Genomic DNA, 21,502 nt, shown 5'->3' on the forward strand with positions numbered 1-21,502 from the left:
TGCTGTGATTTCTTCATTTAGCTGCCAAAACATAAAAACGTTTGATTAAAAAAAAATAATTTCCTTCTACATTTTAGCTGGGAATCATTACATGGAAACAATCAGAGCGTGCACACGCTACGTGCACACGCTACGTGCACGCCCTCCCTGGGGCGCCCTGATGCCAGAGGTGAGGGCAGCGCCAGCGCCAGCGCATGCCAACACAACCTGCTGTCATAGCAACAGAGGAAAGAGACAGATGAAACCTCTCCATCTTGCTCTCCGGCGTAACCGCCTCTCCTTTCTTCATCTCATCCCTTCATTTGGACTCGGGAACGCCGATGAACCAGAGCTGGGCGTGCGAACGGACGGCGCACGCAGCTGGGAGCGTTTCCCTCCGTCGGTTTGCCGCCCACCCACCTCACTCCGCTCAGGGACGGGATAATTACGGCTCCTCTTACGGATCTCCCAGGGAAGCCGATTCCGGAGGCTTCATAGGAATGCTGACCCCCACGCGGCTCCGGGAAGACGCTGTGATCGGGTTCTGGTCCCGGTTAGCCTACAGAGGCGGTGAGAGTTTGTCGCTTTCTGTGCCGTTGATGGAGCGGTGTCAGCATAAAAGCTGAGCCAAGCTAAGGCTACGTTCACACAGGAGGTCTTAGTTAGGGATGAATGCACCGATCCACTTTTATCACTTCTGATACCGATATCTGAGGTTTGGCATCGGCTGGTACCGATCCGATCGCGCACAGAAAAACAGCCGAACTGACTTATTAACAGACATGAATGTACTGAATTACAAACTGATTCGATAACTCTGCACCAGTGCAGCAGAGTTAAATACACCATTAGCTTCACAAGCTTCGTCAAACATAAATATTTTCTATCCACATGCGATTTTAATTGCGTTTGTTACTTATTGGAAACATCACAATTGCTAAATTCTTAGAAAATCGACAAAGTTTTGCGCACATTTGTAAAGGAAACTCTGCTAATGTCCCATTTTAGGAAAACCAAATTAGAAAACACAATTAGGAAGTTTTACTTGAGCTCATTTCGGTGTAAATTTTCACATTCCAGAATGAACTTTTCATCTTTCTCTCTCATTTTGAACAAAAGTCTCCACACCTCCCTTCATCTCCAGCGCGACGCTCCCAGCCCATTTCCAGCAGAAAGCAGCAGCAGGCCTATACTTAATGAAGGCAGACATTACTCCCATCGGGGCCGAGGGAGCAGAGCAGTCTGCCTGTTTGGCTGCTGATTGAATGCTATGACATTGGTCCCCAGCAAATATCTCTTGCATTCATGTTGGTGAGACGTGCAGCTGCAGCCGCTTGCAGACACACTTACGCTCCTGAAACCATTATCTCAGAGTCACAGACTGTTCCTGCACCAGGCATTACTGCACGCGCTCAGTCAGACGCACAGAAAATGGGCTAAATACCTGATTCCAACCTCACAAACAGACACCCAGTTGGTTCTTATGTCATATTAGGAGGAATGAAAAAATATCAGAAAATAGGAGGAATCCTGTTTTCTCCACATTTTCTCATTTTAAACCAAACACTAGCTGCATTTCCATCACACGTGCATGAAAAGCTCTTTAAGGATACTTAGAAAAGCGTCTTTACTTAAAAGTTAAGATACTTATCCATCAAGTTACTTAACTTAAGTAACTTTACTCAACTTGAAATATTTTCCTTTAGGATAAATGAAGCATTTTTGAATTTAATTGAACTGAATTGATGTTTAGCTAAAATAAACAGTTTTGACACAAACAGAGCTTGAGGTGAAAAACAGAAAAAGAAATCTGAATGTTCATATTAAACCAGACATTTGAGTAACAATTTTGACATTTTCAAGTAATGTTTGTGCAAAAGGGTAAGTAGGAAGATACTGACAGTTCATAACTACCCGGCACATCCCAGTTGAAAAACAACTGGCCCTTAAATAGCAGGCCTGACTGTGTGACATAATGTATGAGGCGGTGAGTCTCTAGAGTAAAGATAATAAGCATTATTCTTCTGTCTCCACCAGTCTCTGTAACCCGAGGACAAGGAAATGTTTGTTGACAGATGAAAATATAAATATATAACAGGAATAATGAGGTCATTCTGCATATCTGCAGAACAAGATGCATGCAGGTGCTGCTTAAGAATGTGTGTGTGCGTGTGTGTGTGTTTATATGCAGCGTATTGGTGCATATAAGTGTGTTCATGCTCACCCTGGGTAATTAGATAAAGAGGAGTGAATTAGCAGAGTCCACCGTGCAGAAATGATGTTACACAGCCGAACCACGCCTAGCTGGGACCCACTAATCACCGCTCGTTAGGCTCACATGTGGAGGCTAGTGTGTTTTCAGAGCATCGCTGTGTTTATTAGATTGCGTGTGTGTTTTCTCTCATTAAACACATTCAAAATAAGTTCAGAGAAGTAATTAGTCAGCTTAGTGATAATAAAGCTCTAACCTTCACAGATTATATGGAGACGGAGAACTTGCTCCATGTCAGCTCACATAGCTGGACTATACAGGTTGTTTTCACACCTGATTGTCCGGTAGAATCTGTTCGATTTGGGACCAAAACGGCAACATTTGTTATATTTTTAGCTGCTTTGATTCACTTCCACACTGTGTCAAATGAACTAAATTCCCCTCCTCACCTGTGGGGGCGCTGCACCAAGAACCACTGAAAGAAACAACACAAAAACTTCTGAAGAAGACACTTAGCAGCAAAAATGGAGTGGCGTCAGATTCTAGTGGTTGAAGGATTTCTCTTTTGTCTTTAGCGAAAGAGTACAAGTCATTTCTCCTGCTAGCGCTCGACTCGCACGTTTGTATTTACCCAGAATGCCCAGCTCTGTAGTCCACTTCCTCCTTTTAGAGCGCTCTCCAGTCCGCTCGCCTCCACATATGCATTGAAGCCACATCAGAGTTCACTTCATGGTAAAATAACAATAATAATTTACATTCACATCGGATCGGACCTTCCAGGCAAACAAACTAAAGTTGGATTAAAGCGAACTAAACATGGCTGGTGTGAATGCAGCCTTAAAGCAAACTGGAGGATCTGAGTTCAAACACTCCCAGCTTAGTTAGTTACCCTCAAACCGGACTCTGGCTTCATTTCTCTGCTGTGAGCAGTTGCCAGGTTAAGCTAGTTAATGCACAAAGTAAAACAGGAAAAAAATCAAACGCACACAGTCAGCGACCACCAAACACGCCCATCCATCCTGTGGGAAGAAACCTCGGTAAGTAATGAACTCGGGGAGACGCTCCTGAACCGCCCCGGGGTGATAGAAGTGCAGAGGAGGCGAGCGGCAGAGCTGGAGGGGGAGTTAAAGGGGAATAAAACATGCTGTAATCCTGCAAAAGGTTCCCGTGTTTGATTTGGCAAACAGGAGCAGGTACTGCGGCCTGTCTGGGACACATTCTGCAGCTCTGCCGGCCAAGCATGAATAAAACACGCACGTCTCAGTCCACATGCTAAAGGAGGAATCAAAGCGGCTGAAAAGGTGTGTGTCGAGCTTCCAGGAGGATGTTTAGAAACCCAACAGTTTCAGCACAAGGCCTTCATTCTGCTGTGCAGCAGAGCGGGTTTCAGAGGAGCGGAGCTGAGTAATAGAAACCCGCACCGCTCTGACCTGGCCGCCGGGTTCACATCAGTCCTGCGCCGCATTATTTATTCATACACACTGCTTACTGTAATCAGAGCATCTGTGATATCGGCTGGGCTTCAAAACACAACCAATGCTTTAAATAAGCAACATCTGGCAGATTATTTTATTAAGTAAATGCTCAAAAAGCACATATTTTACCAGACATAAACCAGGCCGTCAGGGAGGGGACTCTAGTTTCATCAGTGACTAAAGAAAGACATTTTCAGCTGAATCCAGATGTTTGAATCACAGAAAACCTTTTCTAATTACTTAGTTTTCTTTCTTAATGCTAGAATAATTAGATACCTGAACTCCTCTGCGTCAGGCAGGGGTTGACCCCTGACCTCCACTGCAAAAGCAAATCTTACCAAGTATTTCTGGTCAAGTTTCCAATGCAAATTTCTAAAGAAATCTCAGGACTTTTTGTGCCACTGACTCAAAAAATGTACATTTTTGATTCCACAACTGTTGCACTTTTATTACCTGGTGTTAAAATCACTTCAAACAGTGATATTATTTTCTTTTAGGTAAAATTATCATGAACTGTAAATCTTAATTTCTGTTTATGGGATGAAGGAAGAAATCCAAACAAAATAAATAAAAATCAATCAGAACCAATAAACAAAAAAAGAGAAACTGTGGTGGACGGCGCTAACTGAAACGTAAGTTAGGCTAACCCGAACATTAGCTTTGCTAACGCTAAAGCTTCTTTAGCATTTAGCAAAAGCTAATGCTAAAGCACTAACTTTGACTAAAACTAAACCCCTGAGCGCATATTTAATGTTGACTTTACATGTTTCGTAACGCTCTTATTTATGTGTTTATTTCTTGTTCTCTACTGTCTTTTATTTTGTTACTATAAGTTTCTTGTTTAAAATACAGTTATTGGGGAAAAACAGAGAATGTGAGGAGAGGAAACAGAATAAATAATCTTTACCCCCTTCAAAATAAGAGAGCAAACATCAACGTTTAACTACTTTAATAGTTCTGAACAATCGATAACCAAATGTCAACTTTTATTCAACTGAAAGTTTACAAAACAAAAAACAAGTAAATTAGCAATTTAGAATTTGTCAGAAATAATTTTTTGGAGGGAAGCTTTTTTGCAAACATGTTCTCAATGTTTGCAAAAAAATGCATTTAAAAATGTTCTTTGCTTTTAGCGAATGAGGGAAAGAGTGCCCACCACTGGAAGTTGTTTATAATATTTCTATTTCAATCTCTAATCATTGTAAAAATCAGTTTAAAAACGTAAAACTGTAGGTTACAATCTGCTGAACAATTAGGTGTTCTGTGTTTCTTCTGCTTTTATTTTTCTTATTTCTTCTCTTTTTTGTTTGTCGCTCATGTATAAGCAACAGAGGGTTCTAAAATATTCTGAAAATATTTTTTTGTACAAATTTTAAATTATAATTTTTTGAATTATTGAATAAAAATAACTCTAATTTACTTCTTCTACATTTTCTCTGCAAGATTAAGCTACCAAAATAAAAAGCTGAACTTGCTTTACGGGGAAATATTTGAAAAATATTTTGTTTTTAGAATTTAATTTCCTTTTTTACAAAGACAATGTAAAGGCTGGTGCTGCCTGTGACAGATATATCTGGTTAAAACATCAGAAATACTGTCCACTGTGCACATCTCAAACTTCTGTTCCTGCCACTGTAACTTGATTTTCTCACAAAAAGACTCAACGAGGTGCTGTGAAGGTGAAAGGAAAGACGAATGGGTTTGGTTCTGGGTGCAGAAACGAACGCGTCGGCGTGGCTGAACAGGTGCAGCTGGACGCAACAACAACACGGCTGCTCCGCGTGTCCCAGGAGCCCAACAACCCCTGCGGTACCGTCTGCCTCCTCTGAGTCACTGCTCAGGTGTGTGTGTGTGTGTGTGTGTGTGTGTGTGTGTGTGTGTGTGTGTGTGTGTGTGTGTGCGTGTGCGCGTGTGTGTGTGTGTGTGTGAGAAGAAGCTGGTTTCTGCATAAGGAGGTTCCTGCAGCCTGTATGTGTCTGTTTCCACAATGCAAGGCCTCCAATCCACATGGGACAAGATCTGCAGAGACCACACTGGGATGCATGCATGTAGCTGAGCACACACACACACACACACACACACACACACACACACACACACACACACACACACACACACACACACACACACTCCTCTGGGACGGGATGTGCTCAGGGAGGTTAGCACCCAACACCCATGTCTGGAAACAGGATGATGAAAGAGCCATTAACGTCATGGAAGGAAGTGACAGAGACACACAAACACACAGGCTGAACAATAAATTCACATAAAAACACACTAAGATAACGCAGACCTGAAGCAGCAACGCCAGCCACAAACAGATCAGCACAAACACGACACAAATATGCTGACAGCTGGGCAATTTTCCTATTTATGATTCGCATAAACTCACAAAAAAAACAAAAAAAACAAGAATCTGCTTAAATGGTGCAAAACAGAGACAGAAGAAAACGCAGAAGCAGCGACACAAGCAGACAATAGGAGCTCAGTCACACACACACAGAGAGAGAGAGAGACACAGGAACTGTTTTCCTGTGGCAGCCTTAGGGAAATTAAAACTACATTACGGAGCTCCAGAGGGGAGCAGTGAGACAGCGACGGAGGAAGAGGGCGATGGGGAGAGGAAGCAGGAGAACGGAGGAGAGGAAAGAGTCCGCTTTCTTCTTTTTTTTAGCTCCGGCCATAACGAGACGCTCGCTGATAAGAGGAGATCTGACCTGCAAACCCTGTTTTCTCACTGATAAATCGATGCATCCATCATTTCCAGTGCCGTTCTTACTCTGTGCAGGGTGACGGGACAGGAGGCAGAACAACCTGGACACCTGTCCAGGTGATTGTGATCATGATTGAGGACAACCGGTCGAGTCTCTGTGTAGCGTAGGAAGGAGAAGTCCTGGAGAAAATGTTTATCTACAAATGAGACAAAGACTGAACAGTTTGACCTCAGTGACTCTCAAACCTAAAAAAAACCAAAACACTGAATTACCTGTCAGGCATGGTGGTGGCAGTATGATACTGCGGAGCAGATCCCCTTTCCATTGTAACAAAATTCTTCAACTTCTCCTCAAATCATTTTATAGCTCAATCAAGTAACTATGTTAAGCTCAGTTGCTATAAAAATGCTGTATATGAAAATTATTTTAAGTCATACTTTATATCTTATAATTTATTCAATTTCTCCAGATTATTTTTTCCTCGGAAAGAAAAAAAAACAGGCAATCTGGAAAGATAAACCACTTTGCCTGGTTTGTCTGAGCAAACCATCCAAATTTAACAACACAAAACTGAGGAGGAAATTTGGTCTCTGTCTCTTTAAAAACTCCTGCTCCTTCTGAAACTCCGCCTTCAGGAAGTCATCACAACATGGCTCCTTTATTAACCCTTTAACAACATTTTTACCAGTGTTGCTCTGAGAAGTGGCTCCCACAACCAGCTCAGCAGATACTCAGTTCCACCAGGCGATTGCTAATTGCTGCTGGCTAGTCTGAAGGAGCTGATTTGGAAACGGCAGTTTTGAGGAGGAGTTACATACTTGAAGGCGGAGCCAAGTCCACCCAGGCATTTTGAACAGCTGAATGGTTGCCACGGAGATGGAAGGATTTCTCAAACACGCATGAAAGTATCAGAATGAAGCTGCATCTCTGCTAACGGCATCTTCCTTACAAATGAGGCACAGATTTACCACCAGAAAGCAACGGAGAAATAATCACTCAGAGAGAGAAACTTCTATCCAGAGCTGTAAATATGTCTCCTAGTGTTCAAAATAATCGATGGAGTGTTGGATTACTAGCCAAGCGGAGAGCTGCAGCTCTAAAATTGACACAGATCCGTCATGTGATAGTTGCTTCTCGGTGCTCCACTCGAGTGTGTGACACCACACGGCGAATAACAATAATCCGGTTGGTCTCGGCTTCTCGCTTTCAGCCTGGGGACTTGACAAACCTTTTCCACGATGACTCACCGGCTGTTTAAGTGTCAGCGTGAACACACGGAACGGATAGCGGACTGTAGCCTGAGCGAAATGCAGAAAGAAGAAAGAGGCCGTCTCGTCTGCGTTTTCAAAGCAGAAGAGGATCAAACAAGAAAGGAAGAGGTTTTCTGTTCGATGGTGGGGCAACTTTAGCTTCGGCGAACTTATCTTAAAGTGGTTGTATGTAATTTTTTGTAGGAAATATGTGTTTTTACACATTTGTCACCATGTTCTGACAGTAGAAAATCTGTAAAAGGATACATCTTTTCCCTGTGCTGCTGTTGCCGTTTGAGGAAATGAACCACTCCTGACTAAAAACAACCAATCAGAGCCAGGAGGCGGGTCTTAGAGCTGTCAATCAACATCGTGAACGAGCTCCTGTAATGCTACACTGCAAAATCTTACCAAGTATTTTTGTCTAGTGCAAATATCTTAATGCACTTTAAATAAGACAAAACTGACTTACAAGTAACTTTTCAGCAAGATTCATGAGCTTGTTTTAAGTAAATTTGTGAAAGAAGTATTTATTTCATTAGCAGATTAATTAATAAGACAGTGTTGCCTTGCTATAAGTGAAATAATCTGACAAAGGAACAAGTACTTATTCATCGAAATTAAGGAATTATTTTCTAAAAAAGCTCCTATATTTTGCTGAAAAGTTACTTTTAAGTTAGTTTTGTGTTATTTAAAGTGCATTAAGATATTTGCACTAGACAAAAATACTCAGTAAGATTTTGTGTTTTTACAGTGTAGCATTACAGAAACACCGTTTATGCATCGATGGCTATGCTAACTAGCCGTAGCATTCACAACAGGTTATGCTAGCTGTAGCATAGCAGGGAGCAGGAGAGGGAGCTCTAAGACCCGCCTCTTCGCTCTGATTGGTTGTTTCTAATTAGCACTGGGAGAAGCTTGATTTTTTTCACAGATTATCCGACTCATGAAAAAGTTACAGTTTCAACAAATACAAAAAAATATTTTTTATAAAAGTTACATACTGCAGCTTTAAGGGAAAGAGAGGAGGAGGAAGAGGGAGGATGAGTTCTGTTTCTCTCCTGTGGGTCTTTCCAAACTTAACACACATTTTCCAGAGAAAGAACGACGGAAAGGGTGAGAGAGAGAGAGAGAGAGAGAGAGAGAGAGAGAGAGAGAGAGAGAGAGAGAGAGAGAAAGAAAGAAAGAAAGAAAGAAAGAAAGAAAGAAAGAAAGAAAGAAAGAAAGAAAGAAAGAAAGAAAGAAAGAAAGAAAGAAAGAAAGAAAGAAAGAAAGAGTGACGGATGAGTAAAAGTTTCAGAATCTTGTCGCTCTCACTGCATCCCTGAGAGCGAAGGAGTCGTCACGTTGAATATAGGGAATAAGACGTAATTCACACTCCCAACTTCTTCTTCTGCACACACAGTTAATGAGCAAACGACAGAAAAGTAAGAAGTTAGAGCTGTGGAAGACAAAGAGATGAAGAGAGACAGAGAGACCAATGAAGAGAGAGAGAGGAGCCAGAATGGGAGAAATTTGCAGAGAAACGGTAAAAATGTGATGCAGAAAGCTGCTGGGATCAGATACAGGCGGTAAAACTGAAAGTGTGGCTGAGTAAGGGAATATGGGACAGAATGTTTTCATTGGAGGAACACTCTGATAGGTGTGTGTGTGTGTGTGTGTGTGTGTGTGTGTGTGTGTGTGTGTGTGTGTGTGTGTGTGTGTGTGTGTGTGTGTGTGTGTGTGTGTGTGTGTGTGTGTCATGGGACTACAGCTTCCTGCAGGAACTGACACACACAGCATTTCCAGTGAACCACTCAGGACCAAAGTCAGCACCCTGCTGAAAACACACACACACACGCACACCCACCTATACTCTCACACACACTCACACACACACACACTGCTGCAGACTTCAGGCTGCACGGCGGCCCCTGGAGGAGCGTTAGCGCAGGTATGGAGGGTTTGGCACGTCACACACACCCCAGGAGTGATTCCTCTCCTTCCCTTTCATCCCCCGTAGAGCCGAACGAGAGACAGGGCCAGGAGAGGCTGAGAGGGAGCTAACTGGATATTTACCACATTCAGCAGTATCTCGTTTCCCTGCAGGGATCCAGTCAGAGGAAGTGCTTCGCCGCTCCCTGATAGGTTGAAAACCAGAGCAGGGAAAACTCACTAGAGCAGAAAAACACCTAACTGTTCTTTTTCTGCCAAGAAATGGGAAAAAGTGTGTTGGTACTTGCTAAAACAACTCGCGACAAAAGGCGAGGATGAAGCTGGCTAACATTCAAGGTGTCCATGACAACAGGCCGGGAGCGTGCTCCGCTGTCTGTTACCACCTACAGGACAGACGTGGACATTAACGTCCGCCTGGTAACGCTGCAGGATTCAACTCCTCTGAAGAAAGGGAGACACCTGGAACAACACAGCTGCATACCCAACTATTCGCAAGTAAGAGTAGCACTACTTCAACAGATTTTTACTCAAGTAAAAGTAAAAATAAGCCATCCAAGAAATTACTCAAGCAACAGTGAAAAAATATTTGGTAAAAAAAGCTTCCATTCTTTACTTCCATTTGGGTTTCTATGGCTTTTAAAAACAGGACACCCTGGCATTTTTTGGCTGAAAATATTGTTTTTGGTTTTTGTTGGTGTCTGGAAAATGAGCCATTTCAAAAACCTCCAGAATGTAACATCACAAATCAGCATTCACGGTCCGTTACCTAGCAACCCAAGCAGAACCCAGTCGGTTACCTAGCAACCTAAGCATAGCGGCACCGCATTCAGTCAGCTGGTGTTACCACTGTATGCGTTGTACAATGGCTGCTGGAAAAGTCAAGTGTTCTGTTTTTTGTTGACCTGCAATCCAGAAACCACTTGCTGCATCTTTTTTGGTTGTTGTACAGGAGGCTCCACTAATGCTATTCAAAGACTTATGGTTGTATAATTGTGCATCTGTTTGCAATCAGTGTGAGCGTAAACGTTGAGTTATGGGTCCGGGCCAGCAGCGGCTCATTTGCATTTAAAGTGACAAGACACCCGGAAGCATTTTATTCTGAAAGGAGCTCAAAATACACAGAACTAAGCTGCATATTTTTTTATCATTAACTAAGAAAAAATTTGTGGAAAAAATGCAAACATGTTTTGTATCGCCCTGTTCAATTTTGGTGTTTTAATTAAAGACCAAACTGAAAATGATTCATATAAATAACAAAATCAGGCAAAATGATTTTTTTCAAACCAATTTCTGTCAATATAAAACTTATGATAAACGTATTAATAAAAACAGCAGGTGTGTGTCTGTTTGGTTGAAACAAGTTTCTTTTTCAGTCAGTGAAAGTCAAATAAGAGTAGAAACACTTCATCATAAAGTCACTCAGGTAAAAATTACTGATTAAATTTAAGCAACTATTTCTTCTTCTGTGATTTTGTGGAAGATATGACTTAATCATTTGTTACTGCACATGCTTATAAGCAGATGTGAGGAAAAATTCAGATGTTTTGATTTTTTTTCCTTTGTAATAAAAAAGGCTAATGTAAGTTTCCACTTGGCGGCAGAAGCAAGAAGGAAGCGACAGACAAACTTGGAGAAGATCTTACTGAGGAACAAGTAAAAAAGAAGAAAAGCTCATCATCTCTCAAACTTCTTCCCCAGATATCAGACAACAGAGAGAAAATCTCTCGCTCCTCCCTCCATCTCTTCATAAATCCCCTCGTTTCTCCTCTACATCCGTCTCCTTCATCTAACACTTTTTTAAAAATCCCTTCATCCTTCATGTTTGTTCACAAATCTTTCCCAGCAGGAGTTTATCTCCTGGTGTGGATCAGAAAGAGTCTCTGGAAGTTTATTAAAACGCTTCAGGTCATAAAAACTGACCTGTCTGGACGGCGGATTCATCCCACGTCCCTCCTCCTTCCGACGGTTCTCCTTCTTCCACCGCTGAGGGGGAAACAGCAGAGACACAAAGAAGATGGAAACTTTATGACTTGCATACAACAACTTGCATTTTCAAAGATAATAGCCAACATGAAGGATATGAATTTTATTTAACAGGACAGCTCAGCAGAAACATGAAACACTGCATGTGGTCAGTGTTTTTATTGATCTGTTTGATTCATAGTTTTAAACTGTATGGAGTTTTATTTTTGGAGAACTTTCAGCTGTTTACTTCCTGGTTGCACCTTGAAAAGAGGACGACTTCCTTAAAGCTCCAAAGCGAAATGATCTTTACAGTGTTACTGTAAACTACATTTGCTTGCACTAAACTGTGCAGCATGAGTAAAGTGACCCATTGGTCCCCACGTAGCAACAGACATAAAAACATTCTTCATGTCTAACGTTCTTCCGGCAGGTACAGTTATTCCTCAAAATGGGAAAGATGCCACCTTCAGAGACAGAAACTAATGTTCACACAGCATGTTTGGATGCTCAATTCTGATTTTTTATTTTGCCTGGTTGTTAAAGAAAACAGCAATAAGATTTTTGTGTGAACGGTTTACGACCCGCATGGCTGAGGAAGAAATCTGATGCCACACAGCAGTGCTCTGTCTGTCTCCATGTTTGTTGGTAACCAGAGTGGCGGGATTGTGTCGTGATGCACTTCAGTGAAAAAGACTTCTTCATAATTTCATAATTATAATTTTCAGCCATTGTTTAAGTTTAGATTTACCGTCTGGCTTCTTCTGGCGCAGAATTACGACGCATCTCTTACATCAATGACATAAAAACCAGATAAAATCCGACACTCCAGACTGCAGACGCTTTGAAGACAATCGGATACATGCCTGTTTGTTTTCAACGGGCATGAAAACAAACGGGCCCAATTAGAGACACAAATACGTTTTTTTTGAGGGGGTGAAAAGATCGGAAATGGCTCGCGTTTGAGGGAAAAAGGCGGATTTGCCTGCTGTGTGAACGCAGCCAATGATGGGGCTCTGGTGAACCATCAGAGGAAGCTTCAAGATTTTCTCATGTTTAAAATATTCAGAAAATAAATTGATGACAAACTAAAAACAAAACACAACAAATATAGAAAATATAATCTGGATACAGGAGTTTAACGAGCCAGCTGACAACTCTGATATCCCGGGATGTCTGAGACACGTTCACACGCTGAGCCGATCACAACAGGAATGTGATACCAACTTCCTGGGTACGACGGGAAGAAGGGAAGCACAGCTGGCACACAAACAGGAAACGGCCGGAGTCAGCACACAATGGGATTTCCTCTCCCCCCCTTCCCCAGCACGCAGCGTCGCACCTCTCCCCGCTTACGCACGGCCGCTTCTGATCTCTGATCCCGCTCTGCTCCCGCTCCCACCGCTGACCTCCGCCCTCCCTCCGCTCCCAGAACAGCAACACCTCCCTCCACGTCCGCAACAACTCCCCCCGGACCGCCGCCGTCCTCGCATCAGACCTGAGCCAAGAACTCGGATCAAAACAAGAAGTTATAAATCAGCCGATTGCTGCTTCGTAAAGATAAACTCTGCAGCAGGAGCTGAACTCCACTTCTGTAAGGAGAAACATCTGATTAGCTCAGTAAGCTTTTAAACTAGTGCCTGTAATTTTCTGGACAGTCCTGGATGAGTTGCAGGTTTTTACGGAGAGCGATGCTTTCTGGCTGCATGCTGTGTGGAGTAACGATGCTCTGACCGGCTGCTGCTGTCAGCTGTGTGTGAAGGAAGGGAATCCCCCTAAAGTACAGATCAAGACTTTTTCTGATGCTGATTTCTGGATTTCTGTAGAGTCTGATTTTCTTTCCAATGATTCTACAGTGATCCAAGTTTATCCATCAAACCATCTGTGCCTTTCCTCTGTCTTTTTTAACTAAAGTGCATTTGGCTCCATCCAGACCAAATTATTTTCAGCTCTGATGTAGTTAATGAACAAAAACAAAATCAGATTTTTGGTGATTCGACAGGAAAGGTCCGAGTCCGGATTTTTGCTCTCCTATATTTAAATTTGCTGAATTTAAATATTCAGCGATGCCAAAATGTTCTGATCCAAATCGTTTTGTTTTTGAACAAAATCAAAACAAAATCAGTCTGCAGAGTTACTAAATCTGTATTGAACAACCAGCATTTTTACTGCAGCGACTCGTTACCTGTTAGGTAGCAGGTAGCATTTCTATTGCAGCTAAAGCTGCTCTTACTGTAATACTTTGAGATTGTGCTAAATGTTTGCACAAAACAAAACAATTTATATTTGCATTTCCTCTTTTTCAACACTAAGAAAAGAAGAAATGAATGCTGTGACCTGACCCACTAATTAATCTGGCAAAATCTAAAATCTAAAATTTGCTGATTTGCATGAAGGTTTGTATTTACATATAGTCTGTGACAATACTATGACGGCGTGTCAGGGCCAGTGTAGATAGCAAAAAAAAGGAATCAATTTCTGCCAAAAGAACTATGAAATTTCTAAATTAATCTCAGAAATTTTCTAGAGCAAAAACTTCTGAGTTTGAAAAGAAAAAACTCACATTTCCAGAAGTTGAAAGTTTTTGACTTTTAAATTCAGAGATTTTTTTCTAGAAAATTTCTGAGATTAATCTCAAATTTTCTGAGTTTGTAACTTGAAAATGTTCACCTTTTGAGGGTTAGAAATTTCTCTTTTTTCTAGAAAATTTCTGAAAAAAGTCAAAATGAAACTTTTCCTCTGGCTCAACGCTTAAATTTCCAAAGTAAAATCAGCCAAACATTCATTTAAAAGAAATCAAAATCAGGTTCTGCACAAATCCTGGATCGGATTGCTGTCTGCCTGACCTGGGCTGATTACAAAACCTAAAGGTCAAAGAAAAGCTGCAAATCTCAGACTGAAGCATCTATAACAAAAAGATTTAGGATTTTTCTTAAATAAAATGCTACAATTGGAAGAGTAACTTTGGATCCAATAAAAGCCCGTTTTTCCTGATGAGGCTGTAGGGAATAACATGTGTTTCATTAGCCTAGCACACACACACACACACACACACAAGACAGAAACACACACACAGCTTTATTTAGACTCTGTGTCTTCCTTGGAGACTCGCACATCGTGAACCGTTAGAGTTTGTGCAGCACATGCGCAACTATGTGCAGGGAGGGAAAATGAGGGAGCAGAAATCTGCATCTGATTATTAACATCTGAGAGGAAGAATGAGTGGGAGAGGTAAAAAAAAAAAAAGAGTCCAATTAATATCTTTACACTAACAAGAAGAAATCCTTCCTTTGGAAATTTAAAACTGGCACAAGAAAACAATTAACAGCCCAACAACACCAGTAACTCTGATTTTTACACCAAAAGCAACACATTTATACTCCACTCCTTTCATTTCCTCCTGAACACCTGCAGAAACGGGTCAATTAATAGATTTCCGTTTTTAGTTGCACGTAGGAGTGGTGTCCAGTGAGTCTTCACACATTAAATCAAGAAATCTCTGGACTTTTTGGCACAGCAGGACGAGGATTTTCTGCAGATAAAATGCCGTCATTGCATGAAAGAAGACACTGATTCACACAGACGACAGAACATGAAGAAAGTTTCATTAAATCTGTATGGAAAATGTTGAAAAAGGCTCCCGGCTTGATGTGGATACCGTTACAGATGCTTCCTAACTAGTTATGAAAACTACTCTCCATCTTGGATGTTTTATCTTTTTATTGTTTTTGTAACTCAAGCACTATCAACAACATCTGGGTTTTTATTTTCACAAATAAACAATATTTAATGTCAAAGTGAGTCAAGGTATCTGAATCTTTTCCACACCGCAGAAAAAGATTTTTAGCTTCTAATGATGAAAATAAGATCAAGTTTTGTTGTTTAAGTGCAAATAAATTACTTCCTCTTTCAGAGCTCAGATCAAACATTGATATATTAACACTTATTGAAAAAGAACTGAATATTATTTCACACTTTATACAAAAGTAATGACAACTAAATAAGAATACTTAAAATAAAACAAGTAGCATAAATATTCACCTTGCTAAAGTTCAGGTTGATCAGCTCTTTTTAAGTCCTCCCACAAATTCTCTATCAGGTTGACATCTGGGTTTTGACTAGGACACTACAGAACAACAACCTTCTTGTCTTCCTTGTAGTTTCACCTGGAGGTGGTTCAATTTAAAATCTTCTTTTGCTGCTAAAATAAGTGAATGGGTGAATAAGACTGTCATAACACTGTCATAAACATGTGATGAACATGAATAAACCTTCATGAATATTTATGACTGTTGTCATGAAGCGTCATTCGGTAAATTATGACACTTTTAATACAAAGTTGACATTATTCAAAATGTCTTTATGAAAACTTGACATTAACCAAGAAATCGTTACTGTTTAAACTTTACTTTTAATAACATAAAGTTACCTAATTTTTAAAGTGCAATCAGTAATACTTTTATAACAAATTTATATCAGTAATGATTTATTGGTTAATGTCAAGTTGTCAAAGACATTTTGAATAATGTCAACTTTGTATTAAAAGTGTCATAATTTACCGAATGACGCTTCATGACAACAGTCATAAATATTCATGAAGACTTATTCATGTTTATGACATGTATTATTCACCCCCTTCAAATAAAGTGTCACCCAATTTAAAAATAAACTAGTTTCTATGTTTGAACGATAAACATTTATTGTTTAAACTTGAATCGACTCCCTGCAGAAAGTTACTCCTTCCAAAAAAAGGTGGCTGCCATGACAGGTTTTTCCTCTGCCTACATCCCCCAGAATGCCGTGCGGTTCTGAATCAGAGCTCAGTGAAAACATATTGATCATGCACCAATATGTACTGCTATTGATTTATTGTCCAACTCCAGTAGAAATTAGCTGAATATTCATTTATTTTTCAATAAATGTTTAAATATTTAACTGATCGATTGCTTCTGTATTTATTCAGATAGTTATCAAATAATTTGTTATTGGTACTTTAAAATAATGCAACAATTTAAATAACATGCCTGAAAAGGTAGAAGCAAAAATGCTTATTTATTCCTATGCTACACATCAAATTAAACTAAAATTCCCCTTCATAAACTATTAATATATATATATAAATATGAAACAAATCATTCTTATATATAAAATCATTAAACAGAAATGTGAAGTTATTTGTTCTTGTAGCCATCAGACATTTTCTCTATCATTTTTTGAAAACTCATGATGAACTGCACTAAGTCCATGTTTGTATTATTCCACATTTTTATTCAAACTACAGCAAAATACCTGATTTTTATCTATTAAACTGATTGATTGTAAATTCACAAATAATCTCTGGATTCAAAACTTAATTTTGCTCCAAACATTATTTTATAATGAACCAAGTCAATAAACTGGATTTGTATGCTCATAGTTCATATATTGATGTCTGGTCTCGTTATTTTTCTCCCGTAAGGTGACCTGGGTTTTTAGTGCCTGCTTCTTCTTGAGAACCGAGTAATCAGATGCAAAAACATGCATCACACAAGCAGAGGAACCTCTGCATTACAGCAGCTACAGCACCAGACAACAGCCACTCCTGTCTCTGTTGTAATGAGATGCTACGCTTCATTAAGCACACAATTATACCAGGTTGTCCACAGCGACAAAACACACATTTACATGCAAATCGAACCTGAGATGCAAATGAGAATTTACCAAAATGAGGGTCTGTCGGTCAACAGCAGACAGGAGCCTGCAGTGAAACCGGAGCAGAGATATTAGAGGCACTAATGTCTCTGCAAGATCTACAGAAACTCATCAATGCCTTTATCTTTAGCCGCATCGATTACTGCAGCAGCATCTTCATAAAAAAAAATCAATCCTCCAGCTGCAGCTGATCCAGAGCGCTGCTGCTGGAGTTCTGACTAAAACCTGGAAGATGGAGAACATCACCCTGTTCTTCAGTCCTTCCACTGAGAGAACAGAGTTTAAAACTCTGTTAGTTTATAAATGGTTTAACATAATGATGAATTAAAGATCTGCTCCTGTCGTATCAACCTTTCAGAACCTCTCAGGTCTTCTGGTTCTGCTCTGGATACAGAACCATAACATGGAGAAGCAGCTTTCAGCATCTATGCAGCACAAATCTGGAACAAACTTCCAGAAAACTCCAAAACTGTCACTGAGTTCTTTAAAACCTGACTAAAAACCCAGCCGCTTAGTGTTACTTTTGACCCATAGTAAGTGAAGCACAGACCAACATTTTGATATGAAATGACAGCACATGGAAAACTGTGATGTTTCAATTGTTGATTTTTTGTGTTTTTATGATGTGATGTAAAGCACTGGTTGCAACGCTAAAATACTAATAAACTTGGACTGATTGATTGATTGATTGATTGATTGATTGATTGATTGATTGATTGATTGATTGATTGATTGATTGATTGATTGATTGATTGATTAGCAAAACACCAGAACAAGAGGATTTGAAACCCAACACAAATATGGATTCCTGGTGCTGTTTTTATGAATGTTTCCATCTTCTGAGCTGCAGGAGGAGATGAGAGATGAGAGTAAAATTGAGCTTTCCAGCAACAAACACTCCAGATGTGAAACCAAGTTCCGCGTACAGTGGAGGATCCAGGATGCTGTGGGCCTTGTTCTCTTTATAAGTTGGGCTCTGTGATGCAGAATAGTGACGTTTGTCGAGTATCAGTGGCATTAAGGTCGGATACAAATTCAGGTTGCATTAAAAAGATCAGATACGGGTGGCATTAAGACAAAAAGATGGGGTTTGGGTCACTTCAGTGTGAACGCAGCCTAAATCTGGTCGATTCTGTTTCTTTTCAGCCATTAATGGTTCAACAGACACAAAATTCACCTTTTCAAATACAATCTCAGTCCTCAGAACAAAATGCTAGAGAAAACCAGTGAAGCTGAGGAAAAAAAACCATCAGAGGAAGCCCAGAAAACTGGACGATCTAGAGCAGGGGTTCCTGGAACGGCTGAATTTCCTCATCAGCATCCAGTCACTGAGCTCTGCAGAGGCCTGCCAACGAACCTTTCACTAGATTCAGGCCAGGCTTCACTCTGCTTTTAGACAAACTGGAGTTGTAATAAATTCTGGTTCATGAAGGTTGGGGGTTTTTTCACGCTCTATATTTTCCCCGTTCATCACAGACGATCAGACGATGAAGCACTGCTACAGCATGGCTCTGCATCATCATCACCAGGTTCTCATGTACAAATATTTACACAGTTGTTGTTGTCATTAATTATCTGCTCACGCTCCTGCAAAGCAAAGCAGCCCAGCCTTCCCTGTCGCTCCCATTTTCCTCCTGTGTTTTTAACCCATTTCCAGTGTTTACTCCGACACGCGCCTCATTTCTGGTTTTCCTTTCATCGTCTCTTAAAGCTACAGTATGTAACTTTTGCAGAAATATGTTTTTCCACATTGTGACATTTCGGTATGAGGCAGATAAAAATCAAGCTCTTCCACCTCCTCCCTGAGCTACTATAGCAGTCGGCAAAAACGCGCCGCTCCCGGTCAAAAACAACCAATCGGAGCCGTCAATCATGCTTGTGTATGCTGCTGAATGTGCGAATCATAGACAAACCATTTCTCTACCGTCCTATGCTAACTAGCCTTAGCATCCGTTGCAGGCTAAGTTACAGTGACCCAGCTGAAGGGTAGCACAGAGCATGAGAGTGATTGACAACGCTAAGACCCTCCTTCTGGCTCTGATTGGTTGTTTTTGACCGGGAGCGGTGCATTTTCTTATGTTACACTGTCATGACAATGATCATTTTAACAAATATGTGTTTCTTTGTGAAAGTTACACTCTGCAGCTTCAACCTCAGCGATTCACTGATTTATGTTTATTTCCAGCAAATTTTGCTGGATGATAAATTATCCCAGAATTTATTATGACAAATTATGATATTATTGTTTTGAGACCATTTTCCAGTAATATAATGGCAATGGCAAAATAATACAAGAGGACATTCACAAAGATCAATAATCTTTCAAATCTGATGAATATTTAACATTGGAACTTTTATCCAAAATAAATAAACAAAACAACAGAATTAACAAATAAAATTAATTCTGTCCTTCAGAATAAAGCGCTAGTTGAGACCAGAGGACCAAACTGAAGATCCAGTTTTTGGTAGAAAGAGAGAAAAAAGAAAAGCAATAAATCACACTAATGGAATTTATTGAGCTCTTTTTACCTGATCACGTCATAAATTAATGTATTGATTATTGCGACAGGTCTACTTATCACACATTAGCTCGCTATAATCTTTGTTTTACCTCTAACTATGCAGCGAAAGCGAAGCAGAGTGAAGGAAATCCTTTGTCTTTTCTCCGTCTAAACAGCCTGCACCCACAGTATCAGGGCCATATATTCCCAAAGCAGCCCGCGGTTCCGGTTATTCCCACATCCATTTGACGAACGGGTCAGCGCGGCCAATCTTCCGCCGGCCAGGCAGCCCAAGGAGGCGGGACTTTGGGCCAGGGTAGCCAATGACAGGCGGGCTCTCCTCCCAGAGGGCCGCGCTGATTGACAACCGGTGTTGGACGGGAGTCAAGAGGCTAATTGTCATCTGACACTCTCTCCCTCTTTATCTGTCTGTCTCCCCCATCTCTGTTTCTGCTCCCTGTGTCCCCTCCACAACCCGTTTCCTCCCCCATATCCTCCACCCAGACCAGCGCTCCCTCCTGGATCCAGAAGGACTCTCTCATTGGCTGGCCCTCACATCCCTCCGGAGCGACTTTGTGACGCTACTGGCCTGGAGCTGATGCCAATCTCCATCCCCAGCCAGCCCTCAGGGACCACCAGCACCCCCCGCCCCCTCCCCATCTCCATCTCCATCCCAACATCACAAACTTCAATGGCCTGTGTCAGACACACACACACGCAAACAGATCAACTCAGGGGACGGGGACAGAAGCTGATTAACCAAATACTTTTATCAGCAGTGAAACTGCTCTCTCTGCCTGCCTGCACTCTGCACAAAACAGCCTTAAAACACAAAAACACATCCCCAACACTGTGTCACGGGCCAGAAACACCAGGCCACTCAGAGATTTGGGACTGGGCGAGTGTTCGTCCATGTCTGCTTTTGTCTGTGACATTGTGAGCGCGTTGGGGGACAGAGTTAGCAGCGGGCTTGGATGGATGGCAGAGAGGAAGACAAACAAGCACAGAAAGCCTGGCGGACAAGCTCCGTCGCCCTCGCTATCTTTTCCCTTTCCGCTGCCTCTCTTATCGCGACTCTCTTCCCTTTTCCTCTGATTTGACCCAAAATGTTTGCGCTATCTGATTCTGTCTCCAGCTGCGACGGCAAAGTTGGTTTGGTTGTCACCTTCAGTCTGCCAGAGAGGCTTGGTTGTACAACTTACAGTTTTCTTCTGGTTTTGTTTTTCTGTCACATTTAAATCCTTTTCATAGTCCATCAAATTTTAATCAAATAAAGCAACCAAAGGAAGCACTATTTGTAAAACAGGGTTTTTACTTATTAATGCTGACCTGTTATGCCTCTTTGAACATGGCCTATACAAAACATCGCCATTACATTTTTTACATTTTTTTGCACATTCTTAGATAATTAGATTTTATTCTGGTCAGTTCTGTCTTAGAGCCTCTTGTCACTTTAAATCCAAATAAGCTGCTGCCAGCAACCCTCAACTCAGCGTTTGCAATCGCATGTGAAAATGGCTGCAAACAGATGCACAATTACACAACCATACACCTTTGAAAAGTAGAAGTGGAGCCTCCTGCACAACCAACAAGAATGCAGCAAGTGGTTTCTGTATGGTAAGCCAACAGCAAAACACTTGTCTTTTCCAGCAGCCATTGTAAAAAAAAAATCCATTATACAACAAAAGAATGTAAAAAAATATATATGCAAATGTAGGTCCATCTAAGTAAAACAACTAAGTGTGATTTAAAAGCTAAATCCTGCCAGATCTGAGTAACCAAG

General features: G+C 41.0%; 1 protein-coding gene across 6 annotated transcripts in view; it reads right to left on the reverse strand.

Moving 5' to 3' along the window:
* The window catches only part of znf423 (zinc finger protein 423), a 188,404-nt gene that overhangs the window by 147,433 nt on the left and 19,469 nt on the right, over positions 1–21,502 (reverse strand). For 5 of the 6 annotated variants that reach the window (XM_008412529.3, XM_008412528.3, XM_081608334.1 and 2 more), the window contains exon 2: positions 11,486–11,548. The exons of the other annotated variant lie outside the window; for it this stretch is intronic. In XM_008412529.3, the coding sequence (XP_008410751.2) occupies positions 11,486–11,548 (63 nt within the window). The remainder of the gene's footprint in view (positions 1–11,485; positions 11,549–21,502) is intronic. 6 annotated transcript variants of the gene reach the window in all.

Source organism: Poecilia reticulata, chromosome 6 (assembly GCF_904066995.2).
Source record: "Poecilia reticulata chromosome 6, P_reticulata-male-v2, whole genome shotgun sequence".
NCBI classification, from domain to species: domain Eukaryota; kingdom Metazoa; phylum Chordata; class Actinopteri; order Cyprinodontiformes; family Poeciliidae; genus Poecilia; species Poecilia reticulata.